The 18777-nt window shown below is 37.9% G+C and overlaps 1 protein-coding gene across 1 annotated transcript in view; it reads left to right on the forward strand.

Moving 5' to 3' along the window:
- Positions 1-18777, forward strand: part of LOC110075337 (scavenger receptor cysteine-rich domain-containing protein DMBT1) — a 45323-nt gene that overhangs the window by 9136 nt on the left and 17410 nt on the right. The window contains exons 5-11 of the mRNA XM_078390253.1: positions 1939-1956; positions 3054-3074; positions 5480-5630; positions 8496-8689; positions 9530-9604; positions 14305-14530; positions 16363-16556. Coding sequence (XP_078246379.1) covers positions 1939-1956; positions 3054-3074; positions 5480-5630; positions 8496-8689; positions 9530-9604; positions 14305-14530; positions 16363-16556 — 879 coding nt within the window. The remainder of the gene's footprint in view (positions 1-1938; positions 1957-3053; positions 3075-5479; positions 5631-8495; positions 8690-9529; positions 9605-14304; positions 14531-16362; positions 16557-18777) is intronic.

Raw genomic sequence — 18777 nt, forward strand, 5'->3', positions numbered from 1 at the left:
AAAGTAGTTTCATTAGAATACAATTGTAGCATTAATAAGGCATAAAGCATTAAGCATACCCAGTAGTTACCTTGATTCAAATAAGCTTACTATTACTAGGTAAAATAAGAACAACTAGAAACTATGCTAAGTAATCATCTTTGCTCTCTCTACATGATAGCTCTCTATAGAAGCTGGGCTAACTCTCCCCTCCTTCTCCTACAAAAGACAAACCTCTCCTCATATTCCACAACATCCACCATCACTATCCTCCGTCACATACATGAACAACCATTTTTCTACATGTCTCTGGACCACATCCTTTGTGACGTTTTCAAGCTGTTAATCAATTAAGATTAAGTGGGTGTAACACAGTCCATTCCTCTAATTCACATGAGATCTTCCTGGTGGTTTATCTTGTCCCAATTAAAAGGTATGTGTTGTTTTGGCTTCCCTTGGTCTCTTTGGCCTTGCTTCTTATCTTGGTGCCAGGCAGAGCAAACCCTGAACAACAATCTCATGAGAACAATTCAGTGCTTTTAAATCCAATGTAGACAGAACCTAACAGATTCCATCTTTGTATGACTACAAGTCTCATTTTCCTTCTGTTTCCTTACACCCTCATCAATGTTAAAGTTAGATTCAATATTGCCAGTCCAGATGGGTTCTATGGGTATTTGGGGCCAGCTCTGCCAAAAGTGGTGTTCCTGCAAATGTCAACATGTGAAATTATGTCTAAATTGACCTTATGGCTGGTTGTAGCACTGTGGATATGGTGGTTCTTTAGTGTTTGGCCATTGGGAGTGGAGAGCCTGAGTTTGTTCACTAAAGTGGCTGTGTTTGCCACTGCTTTCACCAGTGCCTGGTGGGATCTTACCTATGTTTGAGTGTGTGCATGTGTGAATAACTTTTCTGTGCATTATGAGAATGAGCTGGCTGGCTGGCTCAGTGAGCTAGATATGTGGCTGTGGAGCCAGAGGTTGGGAGTTCAATTCCCCATTGTGTATCTCAGAAGAGCCAGCTTTTGAGACTCTGGGCAAGCGGCACAGTCCCAGAATGCTCCCAGAAGAAGGGAATGGCAAACCACTTTTAAACACTACATATCTCTGAAAAGAGTTGTCATAAACCAGAAGTGACTTGATGGCACACAATTACAATGAACCTGAACCAACTCAAAGCAATGAACTGGTGATTTTCCATGAATTTCCTGGTTCATTTTGGGCTTTATGCCCATCTCTAGTATATATGCCAAGGTTCAATATTTGATACATACATACACCTTTGTTAAATAAATTAGTCTTCAACTTAGGCTTGTGTTAACATCATATCTTCCTTCTACCATGCTGAAATCAAGAAGGAAAATCTTCAGAATATCAGTAATTTTATTTTCATATTTAGGTAAAGTTCAACACTTTTTGGTTCTGTATACTTTTCAATGCTTTCTTGAAAAGGCCTTCCCTCCAGTCAATTTCTGATGTCCCCCTTTTCTCCCCCCCCCATTGTTTGCCCCATCTTGTTGAAATGTCTTCTACTATGTAAAAACTGTTTTATATATATTCCTATTGTGTATTTTTATGCTGTAAGCTGCCTAGAGTGGTCTTAACCTACCAGATAGGCGGGATATAAAACAAAATAAATAAATAAATAAATAGATTTTTAATTACATAGAATTGCTTAAAAATAAAAAGGTGACTGAAGGCTCTACTTCTATATCTATATATTTATACTTTCCAAACTTTGAATAGGCAAAGACAATTTTCTGCAGGCTAGTAAATGCTGTGGGCTTAGCCATAAGGCAAAGAGAAAGAGAGGTGTGTTAACAGATTGACTGCACTGTGAATATTCAGAAGAAATTTAGCAGTACATGTTTTGTGACGAAATGGAGTGGCACAAAAAAAATTGAACCAGAGTATAAAAACATGTGTGAAAGATACTCAAGATTTTCTGTTTGTTTTTCAGCCTCAACCACTACAACAGGTAACAATTCTTTTATTCAAAGATTCTTTAGTTTCCCTCACATATTCACCCCAATGCAGAGAATTATAGAAATCTTTCACCTTTATAAATCTTCAAGATTGGAAAAGAAGTGAAAATGCAAACAAACAAACAAACAAACAAACAGCTATCTATTAAAGTAATAAATCATTTTTACTTGACAAAAGCAATGTCCTCAATCAAATGGCTGAGATAAACTTTTTTGCAACTATTTGAAAATTATCAACTGTAAGCCAGAAGTTACTTCACAAAAAATTAGGGAGATACTTTCAGGTTTTGCATCCAAATTCCTGACTATAGATTTTAGAAGTATATAACCTAGATAGAACTGGTGAAGTTTAAACACACCCCCATCTACTAATTTGTGAACTGAAACCCAATTTGAAAAAGAAATTTCTCAATGTTCTCAACAAAAGTGGGGATTACTGTTGGGGATGAGGCCAGTTTGGATATATGTAGACAACATGTAAAAACAAAACAGCCTTCTTTCCTTGCAGGAAAAATATGATGTCTTTTGTATGGACTTATCAGGTGACCTTTGACCACAGCATGGTTGGGAAGCTCCACAACCCTCTTCTTCCTCTTCCCCTTGCATCCACTTCTTCTATATATTCATTACTTAATAGATATGGATGCATGTAGGTTTTTAACTTCTATAAATATATATAGTATGGCATAAAACATTATGGAGGGTGGAGAGCAATCTGGATGCCTTCAGGTTTTGTGCCAAACTCTTGACTGGTTTTTAGAAAGACTCTGAAGAGGCGACACATTCTTCTATCTTCTCATTAAAAAGCGGGGACACTGTATGAGATAAGGCCTGTTTGGATATATCTAGATATTACCTAAAACAAAACAAGCCTTTTCCCATTGAGTAAAGGACCATATCCTTCATATGAGCTTATCTGGTGACCTTAGACATGATAGACTTGGAAAGCTCCACAATTCTCTTACTACTCCCCTTATTTCAACTTCTTTTTATATACTCAATATTTAATGAATATGTATACTTCTAGATATGTTTTAGGCTTCTATATTGATGTTGTGCCTGTTTTTAATGCTATATATTTATCTTGTAGAGTCAACAACTTCTACTACAGGTAATTTGGATATGTTTGCTATTGGTGTGCAACATGGGTTTCCACTTCCTTACATTAGAACTGTACTTGTTCACTAGGAATGGGGAGTAGGTGGCAACTTGAGAGATTCCGTTTGAATGGGAACTGTGTTCTACAAGGAAAAGGTTAAAGACCTTTTTCTCTGCCCCCACCCCTGTTCTCCTTCCAACACCTTCCTCCCGTCAATGAACTTTCCCAGAGTGAACACAAAACATGTTTAATAGGCTGTGTTTTGCCAACCTCATCCATCTCTATGAACTGGGGTATGTAGAATATTGCTGCCCTTGCTATATCCAAATTTAACTGAGAACCCCAATTCAATCAATATTTTTATTTTTTGGTAATGTTTATAGTAAACAAATTGATAAAATATAACATTAACATTCTATCCACACAGATTACATACAAAATAATATAACACAAAACGTAGTGCTCCCTTCACCCTGGGGAGCATTAGATTTTACTGAAATGTTTAACACTTATAAAGGTAAAGGTAAAGGTTCCCCTTGACATTTTTTTTGTCCAGTCGTGTTCGACTCTAGGGGGCGGTGCTCATCCCCGTTTCCAAGCCATAGAGCCAGTGTTTGTCCAAAGGCAATCTTCCGTGGTCACCTGGCCATTGCGACTTAGACACGGAATGCTGTTACCTTCCCACCGAAGTGGTCCCTATTTATCTACTTGCATTTGCATGCTTTCGAACCGCTAGGTTGGCGGGAGCTGGGACAAGCGACGGGAGCTCACTCCGTCGCGTGGATTCGATCTTATGACTGCTTGGTCTTTTGACCCTGCAGCACAGGCTTCTGCGGTTTAGTCCACAGCGCCACCACCTGACCTTCAATCCATCATTGAACTGCCCCGCATCAAAAAATGCATATAATTTTAGTTCAGCTATTTCCCCTTTCCTTGACACAATATAGTATTTGTAAATTCATTCAATATTTTGTTAAAGCCATTTGTCTTAAACTCTCCTTTTTTGAACTTAATTTCTGAAGTCAATTTATCGTTAATTGCAATATTCTAAATTTCATTATACCATTCATGCAATTGGAAAAACCAATTTTGCTTCCATTTTTAATAAGCCATCGTGCTGCTGTTAACATATTCATTATCAATATAATCTCTCTCCCTTTTACATTACTTATGTCATCATTTTCTATTAAAAATAATAGTGCTGGTTTTTGTGTCATTTCAATATCAACTTCCAATATTTCTCTGATCTCTTAAAAAACTCTTAAAATGTACACCATACATTTTATATCACTTCACAATTCTACCATAAATACAAATATGTTCCAAATTCTTTGTCACATTTCCAGCATTTCTTAGAATAATGAGCATCTGTAATTAATTTTATTGTTGTTAAGTACCAACTCCATATTATTTTATACCCATTTTCTTTTATTCTGATTTACATGTTTTTTAAAAACCTTTCCTTCCAAATTAGATACAGATTGGGAAAAAATTTGGAAACTTCTCCCAACATCTGTCTCCCATAACTGATCCTTTTGTTAAATATCTGTATAATATATATATTCTTCTTTCCTTCCCTCCTTTTCATTCTCCATATTCTTTATAATATTTTCAAATGTTGTCAATTTCCTATCTTTAAATCTAAATTTCTCACTATGTATTTTGCATTTTCTTGGACTGAGTGGACCTAGCCAATATTTTTGAGTTCTTGTTGTTACTTTCATAAAATTTGCTTTTCAAATAATAAATTTTGTTGTACCTTTTCTATCTCATTTAAATGCAGAAGAAATCGATTTGGTGATATCTCCACATTTTGCAACTCTTTTCTTTTTGCCATAATTTCCGTCAAAACATTTCTCTCTGCTCTTTGTATATCCTTTCTCTAAATCCTTAATTGCTTCCTGTAACTTCGCCTTATTTTGTTATTTTTGTTTCTTCAAATCATATGAATGTTTTATACTTAATCTACCCCTTAAAGATGATGATGATGATGATGATGATGATGATGATGATGATGATGATGATGATGATGATGATTATTATTATTATTATTATTATTATTATTATTATTATTATTATTATTATTATTATTATTATTATTATTATTATTATTATTATTATTATTATTATTATTATTAATTTGATTTATATCCCGCTCATCTGGTCAGACTGACCACTCTGAGCGGCTTCCATAAAAAAATTCCATAGTATCCCATACTATATTCATGTCATTACCCCGAGTTCATTAATTTTTTGTACTTCTTTTAATTCCTTTTGAATTTTTTATATAACCATTTTGTTTTTCAATATAATTTAATCAATATGAATGCCATATACATATCGGTTGATTTAAGGTGGCTTAATTATCTTGGGTACATATATAAATTAAAATTATTGTATTATTTTTTAATTCACAGCAAATTATACTTGTGGTGGTGACTTCTTCTCCCCATCGGGGTCTTTCAGTTCTCCCTTCTACCCAGGAAATTATCCAAACAATGAAAATTGTGTATGGACATTAAGAACTTGGAATGACTACCGATTCAACCTCACATTTACAATTATTGAGTAAGTAGAAAGAAAGACAACAGTGTTTCAACAGGGAGAAATGTAAGGTCCTACAGCTAGGCAGAAAATGAACTGCACAGATATAGGATGGAAGACACCTGGCTAGGCAACAGTACCTGTGAAAGGGATTTAGGAGTCTTGGTGGACCACAAACTGAACATGAGTCAGCAGTGTTATGCGGCTGCCAAGAAAGCCAATGTGATTCTTGGTTGCATCAATAGGAATACAGTGTCCAGATCAAGGGAATTGATAGTACCACTCTATTCTGCTTTGGTCAGACCTCACCTGGAGTATTGTGTCCAGTTTTGGGCACCTCAATTCAAAAAGGATGTTGACAACCTGGAACGTGTCCAGAGGAGGGTGACCAAAATGGTCAAAGGTCTGGAAGCCATGTCCTATGAAGAGTGGCTTAGGATGCTGGGAATGTTTAGCCTTACAAAAAGAAGGTTGAGAGGGGACATGATAGCCATGTTTAAATATTTGAAGGGATGTCATGTTGAAGAGGGGACAGGTTTATTTTCCAGGGCTCCAGACACTAGAACACGGAGCAATGGTTTCAAACTATAGGAAAAAGAGATTCCATCTGAACATTACAAAGAATTTCCTGATGGTCAGAGCTGTTCGGCAGTGGAATATGCTGCCTCAGAGTGTGGTGGATTCTCCTTCTTTGGAGGTTTTTAAGCAGAGGCTGGATGGCCATCTGTTGGGTGTACTTTGATGGATGTTCCCGCATGGCGGAGGTTGGACCTGATGGCCTCAGTGGTCTCTTCCAACTCTATGACTCTATGAGTGTTTTAAAACAGTAACTCATTTAATGCAGAAGAAATTGATTTGGTGATATACGTATCATGCTATGCCTATGCAGAGCTAATTCATATTGATAAGAATAATCCTAGAACTGCAGAACTGGAAGAAACCCCATGGATCATTGAGTCTGATCCCCATAAAGGAGGCACAGTGGGGAACTGAACTATCAAGCTTTGCCTCCACAGCCAGATATATAAACCACTGAGCCATCGAGCAGTTTCTATTGTTGGTGCTATCGTTGTCCTACTATTTTACTTGGAAATCCCAGTGCGTAATGTACCAGTGAAGCAAGATATTCTTCCAAAAGTGTAGCATGTTTTGGTTCTGCAATGTGTACTAAGCAGCCTCATAGTGAGTAACATTTCTTTTTTCAAACTGCAGTGGTTCAAATTCCCATTCCAGTGTCATCTTGGATAATCAGATTACACATGGAAACCTGTGGCCTCTTTTGTTAGTGGTGAAGCTTGGCAAATGGGAGATATTTTCTCCTTTCATTGTCCTTTCCATCCTACCCACTTACCTTGACTCCACCAACATAGCCCTGGAGACATGTTTTTCAGCCTCTTTGGTCTGTGTAGGGGGAAAAACTCATTTGAATGGTGGGCTACAGCGGTTGTTCTGAACTTGAATGGAGGGGTTACAGCACTTGGATCCAGGGACTAAATATTAGAAAGCATTTCCTCACCCCCTACAGAGGGGTAGGGGTTTCCTAGAGTCTTCAGCATTAAAGTTTTTTGTGTGTGAAGGTAAGGGGGAGGCAGCAGTAGATCAGGTTCTCCCTCTTCTGCCTTGAGACCATAACTGTCTTACCTTAGTGAGGGTATAAACTGAGTAGCTTCCAAACCCAAAGTCCAGATGGTTCAAAGTCTAAACCATATGGGCCCAAGTACCTGGGAGATAACTATTATGTCTTCCAGGTCTAGGATCCTCACAAATGATCTGTTCTTTTTGCTTCTTCAGAACAGAAACTCTTCAGAGACTCTTGATGATTCTAGGGATTTGTAATTGACTCAGAAATCGCATGGAGTTGTTTTCATCTTCTGAGCTCAAGGCAGTCTCTGTGATGACTTCAGAGCTGTGCAGAAGTATGGATGTTAGATCTTTGCTTTGTATTGCAAAGCAACGAGCATGTGTATCTTCAGCCAACTTCCCAGCCAGACTAGATTTGCCGCCCTGAGTGTTTGTGATCTCACAGAAGTGAACTGGAGAAGGGTTGAGAAGGGGTACAGAACTACTTCTGTACCAGTTGTTTGTTGAAACTGGTACAAGGACAATCCAGGGTGATGGATTAAGAATGTGAATAGACAAGTAACATGGGAAGCCAGAACAAGAAAAGAACAGCAACTCAGTTTTCAAGTGTTCAAAGTGCTTGCCACCACCATTGTTATTAGAAATGACATCATACACAATATTACCTAGAACTATACCTAAGTAGTTTTTAAAAGACCTCAGTATAATGAACCCCAGTGGCATGGCCAATTCCCACTATTTCTTCATGGTTGACCAGTTCTGCTTTTTGCAGAGGCTCATGTCCAGCATAGTATATTCCCTTGTTGCTGCTTCAGCTTTCGAGATGACAAAATTGTCAGCAAGGAAAATGACTTCATATTCTTGGCAGAGTTTGACAACTACATTTGTCCTTTTTTAATGTGAAGTAACCTGATCAGAAATATGCCAATCTGACTTAGAAGTGTGCAGCAGTAAGGTCACTGTTTCCCTTATACCTGAATATTCTTCAGCAGCCTTCTGGGTCTTTCATACTCCCATTCATGCAACTCCTTGCAGAAGTTCATGTATTTCACATGCTCCAACTACGTACTACTCATCCTTCCTTTCCCTTCCCACTTAATGGGAAATATCACAACACTTAACTCTGATCCCTACAAAAAACAGAAACAAAAACTAAGAAGCTTTTATTTTCAGTACAGTATTTTTCTCAGTATTTTACTCAAGGATGGGAGGGAATTACCAATCACAACATCAGGTACATAATGGATAACCCCTGAGTTTCAGTTTTAAGTTGTGTGATTACAGAGGTTTCCTTTTTTTTTATTCCAGTACCGAATGTTGGTATGATTATGTTGAAATTTATGATGGATATCTCAATTCACACCTCCGTGGAACATTTTGTACTGGTTCCAACCTTGTATTTACTTCCACATCAAACGTTATCACCGTGCGGTTTCATAGTGACTCTTCTGTGACCAGAAGAGGTTTTAATGCCTTCTACTCTTCATTTTATTTGCCGTTTGGTGAGTATACGTATACATAGATACACATACATACATCTGAATGTGCGAATCTAGTTAATGTTTATTTTTTTTAACCTTTGATTCTGTTTCTAATAATAGACTCAAGCTTCTGTATTGTAACTTAGTCTTACAGGAAGAACTCATATCTTTAGAAAGCCATTTCATAAACCATAATACAAATTCACGGATGAAAAAACTGCTTTTAACTGTAAAGTGACTTTGGGATGATCCTGCATAAAAAATATGAGGATACATGCCTTGAATCAGTGGTTTTGCAGCATTCTTAAAGGAACAGAAAGCCAAGCTTTACAAAGGGACAAACAGCTTTGTCAGCAGACTCTACATCTCCCTTACCACAGCAGCAGCAGCAGCAGTGAGTGGCCACTGTGAGGATGGGGAGTGGGCACAGGACAAGGCCTCAATTGCAATGACTTTAAAAGCCCATTTAGCCCTCTCAAATGATATATAACATAGCATAAAACCAAATTAAAAGTATTCCCAGGAGGATGCACACATACCATATGACTACCACATGATTTCAACCTAACTTGAAAAACCCAATCCAGCTACTGATCCATTTCATAGTGTTACCCTGCTCTAAGTTTTGCAAGCCCTGAACAGATGGATACTTTTTTTTTTTTTACAAGCCAGGAAATTTTGTGGTCTTAGCCACAAGGCTGAAAGAAAGAAGGGTCTCTCAGCACACTGACTACAATGTGGATATTTGGAAAAGATTTAGCCGTACATGTTCTGTAATGAATAGGGGTAGCACAAACAATTGGGATCAAAGATTAAAATATTTAGGAAAGGTAGTAAAGTTTTGTGCCATTTGTTTTTCAGGCTTCAACACAACAACAACAACAACAGGTAATAATTCTTTTACTAAAAGATTCTTTAGTTCCCCCATCCGCCAAGGCAGGGCACTACAGAAATATTGAATACGTACTTATAAACCTTCAGGATAAGGAGAGGAAGAGCTGTTTGATGAAATTGGGTGATCTGTTAGATCATCTTCTTTTGCAATTGAGTAAAATGGTGCTCCCTGTCAGGTAGCTCAGTTAAGATATATGAAAACTGTGGATTGAAAGCTGAACAATACTAAATGAAACTTTAGGTGGACGGAGAGCAGTCTGGATGCTTTGAGGGTTTTTGCTGAAACACTTGACTGTGGTTTTAAGAAAGGAATTATTTGGATGGAGCCTGCGAGGTTTGGGTTTTTCCACAGCTTCTAATTTTTCTACTTAGCTTCAACTTGAAAAAGACACCTCAATCTATCTTCTCATTAAAAGGGGATAATTATTTTCTAATATATGGCCTGTTGGATATATCCAGCAAACATCTAAAAACAAGACAGAAAAATACATGTCTTTCGTATGAATTTATCTGGTGACCCTAGACATGATGAAGCTGCAAAGCTCCACTACCTTCATTTTTTTCACTCACTTTTTATATGCTTTATATTTAATAAGTGTGTATATATCTAGATATGTTTTTATGTTCCATGAGTATCTATTGATGTGTGTGTTTGTGTTTTTCATGTTATATATTTATCTTGCAGAGCCAACAACAACTCCTGTTACAGGTAATTTGGATATGTTAACTATTTAAGTGTAATATGGGTTTCTGTTGCTTTTTTTTCCCTGGTGCACATTTGTTTAAAAAACAAAACAAAAATATAGACTCCTTCCATATCCTTGATACTGCAGATGATTTCATAAAGAAGACTCATGGTTTAGCTATATAATAATAATAATAATAATAATAATAATAATAATAATAATAATAATAATAATAATAATAATAATAATAATAATAATAATAATAATAATAATAATAATAATAATAAAGTATCACTGAAACCTGGTGGGATGAAACTCATGACTGGAATGTAGTTAGTGGGGGGTATAAACTATTTCAGAGAGATAGACCTAGCAAGAAAGGAGGAGGGTAGCTTTATATGTCAAAGATGTTTATACTGGTGAAGAGATCCAGGACTTAAATCCAGGAAGCCAGATTGAGAGCATCTGGATAGGAATTGAGGGAGAGAGGAATAAGTGGGATGTCATTATGGGGGTATACTACAGACCCCCAAGCCAGCTCGAGTAGTGGGATGATGCATTCCTGGAGCAGATGGTCACACATTCAAAAGGGAGATATGAAGTAGTGATAGGAGATTTCAACTATCCTGATATATGTTGGCAGTCACACTCTGCCAAGAACATCAGGTCTAGCAAATTCCTCACTTGTCTTGCAGACAATTTCATAGTCCAGAAGGTGGAAGAGGCAGGAAGGGGATCAGCTATTTTAGATCTGATCTTAACTAACAGGGATGACCTTGTTAATGAGACTGAAGTGGTGGCAGCCTTAGGTGGGAGTGACCATGGTCTCTTGGAATTTGTTATACAGTGGGAAGGGGAAGCCAAGTGCGGGCAGACATGCATTCAAGACTTTAAGAAGGCCAATTTCAGTAAACTTAGGGAATTACTGGCTGTAACTCCATGGACAAAGATACTGAAAGAGAAGGGAGTTTAGGATGGTTGGAAATTTCTTTAAAGGGAGGCACGAAAGGCACAATCTAAAACTGTTCCAATAAGAAGGAAAAACACGAGATGTCTAAAGAAACCAGAATGATTGACTAAAGAACTTTCAACTGAACTAAGTGTTAAAAAAATACAAGAAATGGAAAAATGGGGAAAACACCAAAGAGGAATACAAGCAAATAGCCAATATATGTAGGGGGAAGGTAAGAAAAGCAAAAGTGCAGAATGAACTCAGGCTTACTAGACAGATTAAAAACAATAAAAAGGGTGTTTTTAGTTATGCCTGCAGCAAAAGGAAAAACAAGGAAATGATAGGGTCGGAGTGGAGAAGATGGCCAACTACTAACAGAGGACAGGAAAAGGCTGAACTTCTCAACACCTTCCTCACCCCAGTTTTCTCCGAAAAGGAAAATAGTGCTCAATCTGAGGGGTGAAGAGCAGGTGATGTAGTGGGGGAAATGCAGCACAGAATATGTAGAAAAGTAGTACAGGAATACCTGGCTACTCTAAATGAATTCAAGTCTCCAGGGCTAGATGACGTACTGTACATCCAAGGATATTAAAAGAACTGGCAGAAGTAATTTCAGAACCATTGGCAATAATATTTGAGAATTCTTGGAGAACAGGAGAAGTCCCCACAGACTGGAGGAGGGCAAATGTTGTCCCTATCTTCAAAAAGGGGAAAAATAAGACCCACATTATTATTGCCCAGTCAGCCTGACATCAATTCCCAGAAAAATTCTAGACCAGATCATTAAACAGACAGTTTGTTATTACTTAGAAAGCAATGCTGTCATCACTAAAAGTCAACATGGGTTACTCAAAAACAAGTCATGCCAGACTAATCTGATCTCTCTTTTTTTGATAGAGTTGCAGGCTTGATAGATGAAGGGAACACTGTGGATGTAGCATATCTTGATTTCAGAAAGGCCTTTGACAAAGTTCCCCATGATATTCTTGCAAGGAAGCGAGTAAAATGTGGGCTAGACAGTTCTACTGTTCAGTGGATTTGCAATTGGTTGACTGACTGAACCCAAAGGGTGTTCACTAATGGCTTCTCTTCATCCTGGAGAGAGGTAACTAGTGGGGTGCCTCAGGGTTCTATTCTGGACCCTGTGCTATTCAACATCTTTATCAATGACTTGGATGAAGGAAAAGAGAGTATGCTGATTAAATTTGCAGATGGTACCAAATTGGGAGGGGTTGCGAATTTCCCAGAAGACAGGATTAAAATTCAAAATGACCTTGACAGATTAGAGTCCTGGACCAAAACTAACAAAATGAATTTCAACAGGGAGAAATGTAAAGTCCTACACCTAGGCAGAAAAATTGAACTGCACAGATATAGAATGGAAGACACCTGGCTAGACAACAGTACCTGTGAAAGGGATCTAGGAGTCTTGGTAGACCACAAACTGAACATGATTCAGCAGTGTGATGCGACTGACAAGAAAGCCAATGTGATTCTTGGTTGTATCAATGGGAATATAGTGTCTAGATCTAGGGAAGTGATAGTATTACTCTATTCTGCTTTGGTCAGACCTCACCAGGAGTATTGTGTCCAGTTCTGGGCACCTCAATTCAAAAAGGATGTTGACAACCTGGAACGTGTCCAGAGGAGGGCAACTAAAATGGCTAAAGCTCTGGAAGTAATGTCGTATGAGGAGCGGCTTAGGGAGCTGGGAATGTTGAGCCTTACAAAAAGAAGGTTAAGAGGGAACATGATAGCCATGTTTAAATATTTGAAGTGATGTCATGTTGAGGAAGGGACAGGTTTGTTTTCCATGGCTCCAGACACTAGGACAAGGAGCGATGGTTTCAAACTACAGGAAAAGAGGTTCCACCTGAATCTCAGGAAGAACAGTCAGAGCTGGTCGGCAGTGGAATATGCTGCCTCAGAGTGTGTTGGAGTCTCCTTCTTTGGAAGTTTTTGAGCAGAGGCTGGATGGCCATCTGTTGGGAGTGCTTTGATGGAGTTCCACTCAATGGCCCCTGTGGTCTCTTCCAACTCTATGATTCTATGATAATAATAATGTGTCATCAAGTCAATTCTGATGTGGTGACCCTTTTCAGGATTTTTCAGGTATATATTAGGAATATTCCTATGTGTACCAACTAATGAAGTTCTGATATCTACAAGGGAAAGCATGAGCATTCCAAGACACAACAGAGTTGATTGATGATTTTTCATTAACAATAAATTTCAGTTAAAGAAATGCCTTTTTACAGCAGCTCTACCTAGCATGGAGGCAATGGAGATTATATTTCCTTCTTTAGACTCAAGCAAGGAATAAATTTAGGAACAGTTGATTAGGAAGATGGTTTAAACAGTATTTACCAGAGCACAGAGTTTCAGTAGTAAATAAAAAGAAAATGAAACTCAGCTATGGGTTAAACATAGCATGTGGTTCATTCCTCAGTTACTATAACAATGCATAAATTGTAGGTGTGGGAAGTCTCATGCTATGACAAATAGAAATAAATATAGCATTGATTAATATGATATCTTCTAAATTATTATTTGTCTATCACTTCATGCGGATGCTGCTTATTTCTATTTTTATTTAATATAGTGATTATAAGATGAAGGCAGGATAGATAGATGGATGACTTTTTAATTAGAAATATTGGTAATCTGCTCTGACCTCTCTTTTAAGACATTTTTCTTCGGTTCTTTTGTTCTCATCACAAGAGGAAGCAGTCTTTTCCACAGACAGCAGAATCCTTTGGGAGCTTTTCTCTTTATTGATTTTTCTGCTCAACAAAACCCCCGGCAAAATGCTTCCATTGTCCCAACAGCAGTGCATAATTTGAGGGATTCCTTTTGAATAGCGACTGTATCCTACAAGGAAAAGGTTAAAGACTTTTTTCTCTGTCCCCACCTCTCTTTTCCTTCAAATGTCACACTCACATCAATGGATTCTGTCAGAAGTGGGCAAAAAAGTACATTTCACAGCCTGAGTTTTGCCTTCAGCCACATTAATCTCTATGGACCTATGGTATATGGGATATGGCTGCTATGTCTGAGTTTATTGAGTCCTCTAATTCAATTGATTAGGATGTCATTTATAGGCTGATTGATTGAGGGTGGTGTAATTATCTTAAATAAATGTATGAATAAATACTATTGTATTATCTTTTCCTTCACAGTAAATTACACTTGTGGTGGTACAATTCATCCTCCATCGGGATCATTCAGTTCTCCCTTCTACCCGGGAAATTATCCAAACAATGCATATTGTGATTGGACAGTAGTAGCTTGGATGCATTACCGAATCAACCTCACATTTCCAAGTATCGAGTAAGTAGAATGAAAACAGTGTTTTAATATTTTTAAGTCATTTAAATGCAGAGGAAATGGATTTGGTGATACACTTATCATGGTATGCCTAGGCACATCTAACTCATATTATTATTGGTGTTCTCAGTGTCCTACTATTTTAACTGAAAAAGCCCAGTAGGTAATGTACCAGTCACACAAAATATTCTTCCAAACAAGTTAACATGTTTTGATTCAGCAAGGTGAACTGAACAGCCTCATAGTGAGTAACATTTCTTTTTTTCCAAACTGCAGTGGTTCCAATTTCCATTCCAGATTCATTTTGGATAATCATATTACATGTGGGAATCTGTGGCCTTTTTCTAGTGGTGGCATACTGGTGGGACATGGCATATGGGAGACATTTTCTCCTTTCATGACCTTTTCCACCCTACCCACTTAACTTGACTCCGCCAGCATAGCCCAGGAGACATGTTTTTCAGCCTCTTTGGTCTGTGTAGGGAAAGAAACCCTCACTTGAGTGGAGGGCTACAGCAGTTGTTCTGATCTTGAATGGAGGGGTTATAGAGCTTGGATCCAGGGACTTAATATTAGAAAGCATTTCCTTACTTGAACAGAGGGCAGAAGTAGGGGTGTCCAGCTTTCCTAGGGTCTTCAGGATTTAAAGTTTTTTTGTGTGTGAAAGGAAGGGGGAGGTAGATGTAGATCAGGTTCTCCCTCTGCTGCCTTGAGACCATAACTATCTTAGCTTAGTGAGGGTATAGACTGAGTAGCTTCCAAAGCCAAGGTCCAAATGGTTCGAAGTGTTAACTATATGGGCCCAAGTACCTGGGAGATAACTATTATGTCTTCCAGATCTAGGATCTTCACAAATGATCTGTTCTTTTTGCTTCTTCATATACTTTCATGGTCTTTTCCATCCAACTCACTTCCTCTGACTCCACTAACGTTGCCCAGGAGACATGTGTTTCAGCATCTTTGCTTTGTGTAGGAAAACACCTGACTTGAGCTGGAAGGCTATACAGGTTGCTTCTGATTTGAAGAGAGGTGTTAGAGAACTTGCTTCCAGGGACTAAACATGGGAAGGCTTTTCCTCATTTGAACAGAGTGCAGAAACAGGGGTGTCAGAGTTTTGTCTTGTGTCACTGAGAAAGCCTCCCTCTCTATATGTGAAGAAGGATATTATTGGCATCCAGCCCTCTTCCCAGAAACAAAGAATTATTCTCTTCATCTACAAACTTAGCAAATCCAGTCTTGCCATCATATATCATAGAATCATAGTTCTATGATTTACTGGCATACATATTTCCTGCCATAATGTCAAAAAGCAGGAGAGTCTTCCAGACAGAGAAAAGTTCCTCCATCTTTTCTCCTCATTCCTCTCTATTTATCATGAAGGAATGCAGGACTTCCTTTAAAGCAACCTCTTCTAACTTTGCTTTTCTCCACCCTCCTCCCAGGAAAATGTGCTGAAGAGTTTTGCTTTGTTTTTGTTTTGAGGCATGGTATTCTCATGGAAGTTGATTGAAAGTTTCAGATTGAGAAGCTTTAAGGATAGAAAGGAGCTTAATGGGAAGTATCATTACTCCGATGGCTACAACAAACAGCATCAAAAAGAAACTAGTCTTTAGGAAGGGAGAAAAAACATGGAAAGTCAGGGAGTTTATCATTGCTTTTCAATGCTTTTGTCAGTGTTTGTACTGAGAAAAGACATGCATCATATGGATAGGAGGGAATTATGAACCACATCATCTGGTATATAATGGAAAAGAAAAGCTCCATCTGAGCAAGCCCTGACTTTACGTATGTGTTAAGTTGTGTGTTCACATGGGTTTCTTCCTTTTTTATTCTAGAACAGAATGCGGATACGATTATGTTGAAATTTATGATGGGTCTCTCCCACAACATCTTGTTGGAAGATTGTGTAATGCTACCCACCTGACATATACTTCTTTGGGAAACGTTCTCACCGTGCGGTTTCACAGTGACTCTTCTGTGACCAGAAGAGGTTTTAAGGCCTTCTACTCCTCATTTTATTTCCCGTTTGGTGAGTATGTGTGCATATAGACACAAATGCATACATTTGTGTGGATCTAGTTCATGTTTGTTTGTTGGACCTGTGCTTCTCTTTCTAATAATAGACTCAAGACTTTGTATTGTAGTTTACACTGTAAACTAGTTTTGCAGGCGGAATTCATAACTTTAAAAAACTATTTAAAAAAAACCATACAAGTTCATGAAAGAAAAAACTACTTTTAATTTTTTTTCAAGATTTAAATTTAGTAAAAGATCCAATAGATTTAAGGGTGGAATTGAAATTCATTGAAATTCAATCTGTAATGATTCATGGGCTCTGAATGATGCAGTGATTGTGGGCACATAGCTTGGATGTGGACAAGCTGTCTCATATACAAGATCAACAATTTTTAACCAAGGTTCTGGTCCAGTTGTCCTAGATGTTGTTAGCTGCAACATAATTTTATTAATGAGAAGATTCTTCAAATTTAGCTTGGACAAAAGTGACTGCATTAATGTAAGTCTCCTGACCTCACTAATAACAGGATCTAAACCAAGACTCAAGTTGGGGAAAGGGTGCCAAGGTAGAGATGATGAGAAAGTGGGGCTCTTCCTCAAAAAGGATGATTGCCAGAGGTGCCAAAAATATCCAGAAAAATGGCGGGCAAAGTCCTTGCTCCCAGTTAATCAGGGATCACATAGGGGAATGTGGTGTCATTACAGCACCTGATGGATCCAACAGGATTGGGTTGTGAGATGATGGCAGTAAAAGCAAAAGAGTGTAGAAGCCAATAGGGTAAAAGTTGCCTTATTTCTTTCTGGATGAAAAGAGCAAATCTTTGCTTCCTCTATGTCCGACACAGTTTAGTGGCCTGGTGAAGAAACATTGATGAGTGTCCTGGCTCTGCCAGCTTGCTTTTCTTTGTACTGACTGTAGAGAAAGGAGTTTTCTATTCTGTAGATGGTGTCTTTTGGCCCCATGCTATTGTGGCCTTCCTCAGGCCTTGTACATGAGATTCACTGTATGTACAAGGATAGAGATCATAACGATTGAAATAGTTGCTACATATTTCCAGGAGAATGGTGTAACAATACAATCAAGAGGCTAAGTTCTCTTATAATTCTAGAGACAACAACAACAACAACAACAACAACAACAACAACAACAACAACAACAACAACTTATTATTATTATTATTATTATTATTATTATTATTATTATTATTATTATTATTATTATTATTATTATTATTAAATGGTTGGATGCGGGTAAATATGTAGTATATGTATATGTTATGTATAATAAGTGTTGTTGTTTTTTGTTCCTTGTTTTACTGTAATTATACAGCCTCTGACGAAGGCCGCAATACTATGGGGTCAAAATACATTGGGCTCGTTGCACAAGTTCCATTGATCTTTATGTGTTTTTACCAGTGTCATGCACCAATAGGTTTCCAGTGCTGAGTCCTACTACTGGAATCCTAGTGCAGTCCTTAGCTATAATGCAGCTGATGTATATTCCCAGGTGAACCAGTTATAGTTCAAAATTCTCCTACCAGAGTATGGAAGCTCTGGAGTTTTTTTAAAAAAGATAATGAAGCTCATTTACAAGTGCACAGTATGTATTTATCATTACAGTTCATACTTCAGTTGTGATGAAAACAGCAAGTAATTGCTTCTTGCATGTCCAGTACAGTTTAGCATCCTGGTGGAGAAAATCTTGTATGTTTTCTGCCTCTGCCAACTTGTTTTTCTTTTGTACTGACTACAGGAAAAGAAGCTTTTTCCTGCAAAGCCAGATAAGTTTGTTGCAGATGTAGAAAATGATTAATGCCTCCTTTGCCAGGCTGTTGCATTTGTAGGCACAAAAGATGATAATTATGGGGCTCTTTACAATTAAGACCCCTACCTGATTATCCAGCAGGCACAGAGTTTGGAAATGTATTCTTTTTTTTAGACCGGATTGAGAGTTCAGTCCAATTACCAAAATTAATAGGCCTTGAACCTGTTTTTTAAAAAGTTGACTACACGGAGCACAAGGAAGCTCAGATTTCTCCCCTCCCTCAGGAAGCGTTAAGAAAACAACAACAAAAGCAAAGTATTTTACTGGCCAGGAAGATGGCAGTTTAATTTAACTCACTTTTAAAAATCTTTTTAGTGCAAATCATTATGAGAATATGAGGGCTTCTCTCTCCTTCTTCACTGGATCTCTCTCTCTCTCTCTCTCTCTCTCTCTCTCTCTCTCTCTCTCT

Source organism: Pogona vitticeps, chromosome 3 (assembly GCF_051106095.1).
Source record: "Pogona vitticeps strain Pit_001003342236 chromosome 3, PviZW2.1, whole genome shotgun sequence".
Taxonomy (NCBI): Eukaryota; Metazoa; Chordata; class Lepidosauria; order Squamata; family Agamidae; genus Pogona; species Pogona vitticeps.